Source organism: Triticum urartu, chromosome 5A (genome assembly GCF_056163025.1).
Source record: "Triticum urartu cultivar PI428250 chromosome 5A, HENAU_Tu73, whole genome shotgun sequence".
Lineage (NCBI taxonomy): Eukaryota > Viridiplantae > Streptophyta > Magnoliopsida > Poales > Poaceae > Triticum > Triticum urartu.
In genome coordinates, this window is record NC_141877.1 from 509,473,121 (window position 1) to 509,481,434 (window position 8,314).

At 54.1% G+C, this 8,314-nt stretch overlaps 1 protein-coding gene across 3 annotated transcripts; it reads right to left on the reverse strand.

Moving 5' to 3' along the window:
- Positions 1 to 1,132: 1,132 nt before the first annotated feature.
- On the reverse strand, positions 1,133 to 7,856 carry LOC125530905 (homeobox-leucine zipper protein ROC6-like). Of its 3 annotated transcripts, none has more exons than XM_087521410.1 (8): positions 7,056 to 7,854; positions 6,686 to 6,921; positions 6,480 to 6,597; positions 5,662 to 6,351; positions 5,484 to 5,585; positions 5,154 to 5,381; positions 3,325 to 3,909; positions 1,133 to 2,068 (listed from the first exon to the last, which is right to left on the reverse strand). In XM_087521410.1, the coding sequence occupies exons 1-8, from the start codon at positions 7,233 to 7,235 to the stop codon at positions 1,655 to 1,657; spliced, it is 2,553 nt and encodes an 850-aa protein (XP_087377536.1). In that variant the 5' UTR covers positions 7,236 to 7,854; the 3' UTR covers positions 1,133 to 1,654. The 3 variants fall into 3 exon arrangements, with proteins under 3 accessions (XP_087377536.1, XP_087377537.1, XP_087377535.1); XM_087521411.1 differs by having other exon boundaries at positions 6,686 to 6,918; positions 7,056 to 7,852; XM_087521409.1 differs by having other exon boundaries at positions 5,154 to 5,585; positions 6,686 to 6,918; positions 7,056 to 7,856.
- Positions 7,857 to 8,314: the final 458 nt, after the last annotated feature.

Consider the following 8,314-nt stretch of genomic DNA (forward strand, 5'->3'; position numbering starts at 1 on the left):
GTATGCTACGCATTAACATACGCTGCAACATTTGGTAGGAATGAATGGCCAACAACATAACAGTGTCAATGTGTACGTGCACTAGTTATCAATGTGTATGCAATGCCCTGCAGAGGCAAGTATTTGCTGCACAGAAGCAAATTTAAAACGAACATTGGCAAGCATATCTTCAAGACCTTAGGTTTCACAGCATAAAAAACGAACCACTACTACTTAGGGCATGTATAATGGTTGATAAAATAATTTTATTTTAAATCTTGCATTTCATTTAGAGATGACAAAATAAAATGTCTACAAACAATGGGTCATCTCTTAGCCTTATCTTCAATAACTAGCTATTCCTAAAAACATGGTAAGACATATTGTGCTAAGAGATCATCTCTTGTCTTCTCTTAAATAAGAGACGACAAGTCTTTTCTTATGAGTTCTCTCTTCTCCACCTCATCATTTATCTTACACGACACTCCTAAAATAATACCATTGTACATGCTCTTATGCACGTGGGCAAGAGGGATAAGATTGATCACAGACAGTGGCCATGCATCAACTGGGAATTGTACAAGTCAACACCAAATAAACAAGTTCTAAGCCCTCAAAAAACCAACAAATATGTTATAATTCCTGAAAAAATTCCAACCTAAGGAATATTTGCACATACTACTAGCTTTTAACCGGCACATGTAAAACCTACTTAACATTTTTTTTCACAAATTAAGCTCATTCACCTATGCCTGAATAAGGAATGTACTGCTTTGACCTGCTCCCTATGCTACTAAATACTCCCTCTGTTCACAAATATAAGTCTTTATAGAGATTTCAACTGATGACTACATACGGAGTAAAATGAGTGAATCTACACTCTAAAATATATCTACATATATCCGTATGTTGTAGTCCATTTAAAATGTCCAAAAAGACTTTATATTTAGGAACGGAGGGAGTACAACAAGTTAAGCCATGCATAGGTGCAGCTTTGAGCTGCCTTTTCTATATCAAAATATTGTAAAATAAGTTCAAGAAGATGTATTTTGGTTTTCAAAAGATCTTTCTTGAGTAAGCATATATGACTAAACCACAACATAGTTTATATGAACCCATTCCAACATCTTCAAGCTAAAAAGGACATTAAGGATAAGTTAACAAACGCAAACATATTTTATATATATCATGTTGATCTGATGATCAGCATCTTTGCCTAGAAAGCTTCACAGAAGGATGCATTAATAAACCAAAGCACTAGATATATTATATAAATATAAAATAAAACAAAGCCCTAGGGGGTTCTCTTCAGTCCTCACCAGAGTTTAAGTCAATACCCGAACCACCACATCAGCTAGTTTAAGCAGCGGCAAATTAAAATGCAGGCATGCCTAGCGCGAGGTTCGTTCTTGACTTAATCCCTAGTTCGCATCTCGCCCCGTTCATTTCCTCTATGAAATACTAATTCGATCTCCACACTATAATTTATTTGTATCCCAAGAAGCCTCTATGATAATCCGAAATCTCGCCTGAAATCTTCTTCTTGTTCTTCTTCCTCTAGCTTTGTGATCTTACACGACCTGATCGAGCTAGTTAGACATTTGAAATGGCATCCGGCCGGTGCTGTATCGGTGTGTTGGCCGGAATCCATGTCAAATGCCCGCTAACCATGGAGCTAGGGCGAGATGATGCTGGCCTGCAGGGCGGACTTGATCTTCTGGATGGTGCAGGAGAGCAGGTTGCTGACGGTGTCGACCGACTCCACGGTGAGCTTCGCCGTCGGCAGGTTATTGACCAGTATCTGGAACGCCACGGTGACGAGCGAGCCGGGGCTGTTGTTGCTGCTGCCGCCATGAGCGTTGGGCGACGAGCCCTGGGAAGAAGGGTCAGTAGCCGCGGCCGGCGCGGTGTGGCCGTCGGGGAGGATGGCAAAGCCGGAGGGCAGCAGGGAGACGTAGGCCGAGTCGCCGCCGCCCATGACGACGTGCATGGACTGCACGTCCACCGGCGCGTACACCACCAGCGAGCCGGACGCGTCGGTGCACGTCTCCTGCAGGATGAGCATGTTGTTCTGGTTCCCGCTCGTCGCCTGCAAGCAAATGAAGCAATATCGGTGACATGCATCAGCCAGCAGGAACTTATAGTTGTACAGTTGTACCATATGTGGACAGTCCTCGCAAGCATTTAAATTTCAACTTAATTAGGGTACAGAGTAAAAAAATAACTGAAAGTGTAACATTTATTTGCTTAAGACCTCCAACAAACTAGGAGTGGTTCGAATTATAACTAGTAAGATCGTACATTCAACTGCTTTCTTTCACTGTGTTAAATTTGTTTGCGGTACAAACCTATTAGTCCCTCTGCACACTAATGTAAGGCGTTTTTGCAGCTCAAATTGAACTGTAAAACCGTCATATATTAGTGTAGGGAGGTAGTATTATCGAAGGGAAAGGGAGGTCTTAAAAAAAGTGGCAAATATTTGTATTAGCAATTTAGGAGATAACTGGAAAACTGTGCATAGTCTCAACTTATTTTTGTTAGGTAAATTCAAAGTGTTTTGCTTTAGCCAATCATGCTAGTAGAACCCTGGTGTGTACTTGAGATCAAAAGGGAATCCTGGTGTACTTGGTGTCAACCTCATGGTTCTAAGAACCAGGATATTGCCAAGCCGCTTTACAAAGAAATCAAATAACAGATGAAAAAGATACTTGTCATGGATCTTTGAAAAGTATAGAAGAAAGATAAAGCCAATATTGACAGCTTTGGTGGGCATGCATGCAAGAGAGGACAAGGGCAGATAGGCTGCATGGCTACATGCAAGCATGCCCCCAAAAGGAGGGAAAAGCTAACAGCTACTAGCTTTCTATCACAAATGTCAACCCTACTACTACCCCCCACCCCCGGACCCCGGTTCTGTAGCCAAGAACAATAATTTCTTGGAAGCTTTCTCCGTCGTCCTCTTCCTCCTGTCACTGTGCCCCCCAACCCATGCATTTGCCAATATGGCCATGAAACCTGCATCATGCCAGTTCATGCTAGTACAGTCCTACTCCATGGGGTAGTACGAGAGGTAGAGGAGTGCTTGACTTCTTGACAAACTATTCATCATTAACTATCTCCCTCCATTGTTTAGGTTGCAAGGAGTTCTGTCAGTTTAATTGCTATTTACTAACTAGTACTAGTTAATGTTAGATGCACAGATGCTTTAATGTTACGTAAAAATCAACAAGTGTCAGAAGACACTGAGATTAATTATGAGGAACAGAAAAGTTCAGAAGGAACTGAGATGTGTCATGTGTGGAGAGGAAATGAGAAATGATGCAAGATATGATGTACTGTACTTACGTTAGGACGGAGGAGGGAGACGGCGTTGCCGTGGTGCTGGCCCTTGGCGATGTGGTCCATCTCCTGCATGGCCTCGCCGTTGGCGAGGATGTCCCACTCTCCGCGGCGCTGTTCGTCGCGGAGGTAGTCGAAGACGCGCTGCGGCGGCGTGCCGGGGAGACGCACGGAGGTGGTGGCGCTGAGCACGACGCCAGGGGGCTCGCCGGGCGCGCCCACGCTCTGCCTGGCCATCATCCTTACCTTGTCCTCCCCGCCGGCCGGGTCCCGTCCGCCGGCGCCCTCAACGCGCCACTCGTCCAGGCGGCGCCACTTCTGCGCGGCCGTGGCGCACACGCCAGCGCAAAAGTTGTCGGCCATCCGCTGCGCCAGCCTGAGCATGCAGCGGCGCCCCGCCGGTGAGATGGGCTCGTGGCGGTCGCCGTGGTTGGGGTGCGGGTTGGAGCATAGGATGGCGTGGTACTCGCACTGGCGCTGCAGCGAGGCGAGCCAGCGGCGCGCGCCGAGGGCTTGGCCGGAGCGGAGCAGCGGGCGGTACAGCTCGTGCACCGCCGCCTCGTCGTACTCGGCGTGAACCACCCACGTGACCTGCACAGTACGTAGCACAGCGTCAGCACGTAGTTACACTTACCACGGGCAGCCTCTCACCGAATGCAGCTTCGCTTTCCCCGCTGGCTTCGGCCACTTGCCGCGACAAGGCAGTAATGGCGGCTGCCGGCGCACGCGCGGTGCCGGCCGGGCCGCTAGCTGGTCACGCACAGTAGCAAAGTAATAGTAAATCCGGCGTGCGTGTAACAAATGGCGTCGCTCACTGGCTGAAGCAAGAGGACAAGCCGCGCGGCGTAGACACGGCCACGAGCGACAACAGCCAGCCTGCAACTGCATGCTACGTATCTGATCGCCCATGATATCACCGGAGCATAGCGGAGGGACCGGAGATTCAGAAGAAGCCCGGTTGACCACTGCAAATGCAAAGCCCTAGCTAAACACACTGCGCTGCTGCAGTCGCAACCACATGGAGATAAGTAGAAAAATAATAACAGGCATGCATATGGCGAACACGAGACGCGCAGTACAGTGGCTGGCGATCAGATCGTGCACGCATAGACATAATCTGCGACGTAGATATGCTTAGGTTTGGAGCTGAGCGTCGACCACACGGCAGGGGGGCACGTGGGGTGTCAACAGGCCGCAACTGTGTCATTACTCATTACCAGCATGGATCATGCACAATCGAGGATGAACCCTCCCATGATTGATTATATTAAGCTGGACTAGTGTAGTGTAGTAGTCTATAGTTGTATAAGCAGCCAAGGAACCCTAAAATACTGGATCTGTCGACTAGCCGGGCATTTCGCGCGCACGGATGGAAGCATCGAAACAGTTGAAAATTGCTTGCCCCGGGAAGCGAAAACAATGGCGATCAGTCGTCGCAGGCGGCACGGGAACCAACTGATCCTATGCACGCACGCACGTCCCGGCCCGTCGTCACGCGGGACGGGAGCATTGACTTGCGGGAAATGGCCTTGGATTCACCTTCGTCCACGTCCTTCTCTGAGAGCATAGAATACTGGGCCGCGCTGCGTGTACGTGCGTGCGCGCGCGCGGCGTTAATGTGGGCGGCCGACTGGCTGACTGCCGCCACATGCCGACGCGCCGTGCGGCAATCAAGGCGAAAGGACTGATCGTGGTTCATGGGCTGGCGGTGGCTGTGGCGGCCGTGCGGAGTTACGCCGGCCGAGGGAGCAGGACGAGTGGACGACGGTACGGGTGGCGCGTTAGTTCGACCGGTGGGTGGATGGGAGAGCGGGACGGACGGGTTGGTTACGTACCTTGGCGTAGCCGTTCTGCATGTCCTCGACGATGCAGCCGGAGGGGAGGAGACGGCAGCCCATGTACCCTGCCGGGCCGGCGCCGGTGCCGGAGTCAGGGCGGAGAACGCCGTCCACCGAGACGTCCACGATGGCCCACAGCCCGTCGGCGTGCTGCTTGCAGAAGCGCAGGAACGTCACCTCCCTGATCGGCACCAGCGGCGACAGTACCTGCAGCTCCGCGCGCATCTGCACACGGCATAACGTCAGTACGTCGCAGGAGCGAGCGAGCGAGCTCAAGTTAGGCTGGCCGCGAGGTGGAGCTAGGATGAAACGGGAGTGCATGGTCACCAGTTGGATTGAGCCGCTGCGGGTGCCGCCCATGCCGCTCGAGATGATCTCCATCGTGCTCGCCCTCGCCACCACGCACGGGAACATCTCCGACCACCGAGCCTGCAGCATTGCACCGATTAGCTCTTGTGTTTCTCCATGAAGCACCGCTAGTGTCTATGTTAATGGCAATGCGCACCTCGTTCATGAGGCTGTTGACGAGGTCGACGCTGTTGATGATGGCGATGCCGACCTCGCGGGTGGCCTCGGAGACGTAGCCGGCGGGGCTGGGGCCGAGCACGCGGGCGAACGCGCGCCGGTACTCGTCGAAGTTGAGCGTCTCCAGCCCAATATCCAGACTGGGCTGCCACAGCGGGTCGTCCACCTGCGTCACCTTCACCAGCTCCTCCATGGCCGCCAGCCCGAGCTCCAGGAGCGCGCCGCGGTCGATGGCGACGCCTTCGCCGCCGAGGCCGTCGTCGAGGCCGCCGCCCATGATGCCAGCGGGCAGGCGCATGGCCGCCGAGCCGCCGCCCATGAGGTCGGGGATGGACTGCATTCCCATTCCCATGAAGCCGTTGTTGCTGCCGACGGCGAGGTCGAGGCCGGAGCAGAGGGAGGAGGGCAGGCTCAGCGGCGAGGAGATGGCGGAGACGGGGCGGCCGAGGAACTTGCCGGCGAGCGCGCAGACGCGGTCCAGCTCGTCCTTGAGGCGCGAGTTCTCGATGCGCAGGTGCTGCTCCTCCAGCGACACCTCCCCGAGCACGGCCGCGCCGCCGCAGTTGCCGCAGGTGGGGCTCCGCATCGCCTCCCGGATCGTCATGTTCTCCGTCCGCAGCTTGTCGTTCTCCTGCCGCAGCAGCGCGTTCTCGTGCCGCTCGATCTGCGTCTGCAACCAACCCACAGGAGCACGATTACCAAAAAAGAAGAAGGAACTGATTCTTCTTGGCCTAGCTTGTCACATCAACCGACACGTCGCACCAAAGATAGAAGATTGTTCTGACTGACAGTTCGAACCTTCATCTGGGTGCGGCGATTCTGGAACCAGAACTTGACCTGGCGGCTCTCCAGGTTGAGCCGCCGGCTGAGCTCCATCCGCTGCTTCTCGTCGGGGTGAGGGCACTCCTTGAAGACGCTGCGCCAAAATGAATCAGTCAAGCACTTGCGAATTTAGGGCTAGATAGAAAGTAGACCAAGAACCTGCGAGAATTGCAATTGCTTACGCTTCGAGCTCTTGGATTTGCTGCGGCGTGTGGCGGTGGTAGCGCTTCTTCTTCTTGCGCGGGTTGCTGTTGTCGGGGTCGAGCTCGTCGGCGGAGGCGCCGTCCAGGTTGTCGCTGCCGGAGCGGCTGTCGTTCTCGTCCTCCCGCGCGCGGCCCAGCGAGTCGCCGTCGCCGCCGCTCCCCGTGCTCCCCATGAAAGCGCCGCCAAGCTGACCTCCGCCCTCCATGTTCGTCTGCTAATTAAACCGATTAAAATCCAAGGCAATTAAACACGGCAAAGAAGAGAAACTGGCCAATTAATTAAGGCCAATAAACACGCAGTGGTATTGAGCGCATGAACGGCCGGGTGGTAGTATAGAATATAGCATACCAGGCCGAGGGAGAGGCCGGTGGAGGAGGCGAAGCCACCGCCGCCTGCGCCGGCGCCGGGCCTGGGGATGGGCGGCGGGGCGAGGAGGCGGCCGGGGTTGTGCATGCCGGGGCCGCCCCCGCCGGCGTCGTAGGAGAAGACGCCGGAGCCGGCGCCGTCGAACATGCCGCCGAAGCTCATCTACGACCCCAAGCGACAGACAAAGACTCCCCGGCTGTGGTTTTCTTTTCTAGGACTGACGACTGACTGAAATCTCTCCCGCTATCCCGAGAATTGATCCTGCTACCCGCCCCTGCGGCTGCAGGCGGGAAGGAAAGCCGATCCCCTCAGATCCCGACGATTGATTGCGTTGTTTTTATGAGGAAAGAGGAGGGCTAGGCGTGCATTAAAATAGCAGGAAGGGGCTATACATGGCATGGCGGGCGCGGGGACGGAAGGGAATCATGGCGCCCGGTGCAAACAAGGAAAGAATCGCGACGTGGAATCCCTAGTACTCTACCAACAGCGCTTCTGACTTCGCCCCTTCCTTCCCGACCCCAGAGATACTATCACCAGTCTCCCTCCCTCGGCCGCCGGCGGCGATGGCGACGAACGAGCGAACGAATTCAAACTGAATACCAACAAACGGCGCGCCCCTCGGTCAAGGAGAAGGAACTCGTGGAGGAAGAAGAGGAAGAGGAGGAGGAGAGTGGGAGATGGGAGGAGAAGGGTTGGGAGGCTGGCAGCTCCGGCTATGGATATAACGAAGCCAGGCAGGGCAGACAGCGTTGGTGCTAGATAAAGCCGGACATGTGGCGAGCAGATAAAACGGTTCTGTTAAGAGAGCTCAAACAAATATCATCGTCGTCTCGTCGCCATGTAAACCCGTGGAAGAAAATGGCGACGGAAACCAACAAAAAATCAAGTGGGGCTGACTCGCACACGGGGCTAGGGCTGGGCGGAGCGACGCGAGAGTCAAATGGCCCCCACCGCCGGCGGTACGTACGCTACCGACACCGGTGGCCGTAGCGGAGCAGCTCCGGCTCGCTCCGTACGCGCAGGCAGGGATCTGGCACGCACGCACGCACGCAGCACGGATCTTTTTAGGGAGGAGTTAGTAGGAATTACCTCGAGATTAATTACCGGTCTGGCCTCGGCGGTGGCTCGCTCGCTGTCAGCCAGCCGTGGTGGCGAGAGGGAGCGGAGCGGAGCGGAGGTGGGAAAAGGAGGTGCGTGAGTCGTGACGGGGACTTGTCACGGGTGGGTCACCTTTTCGGATC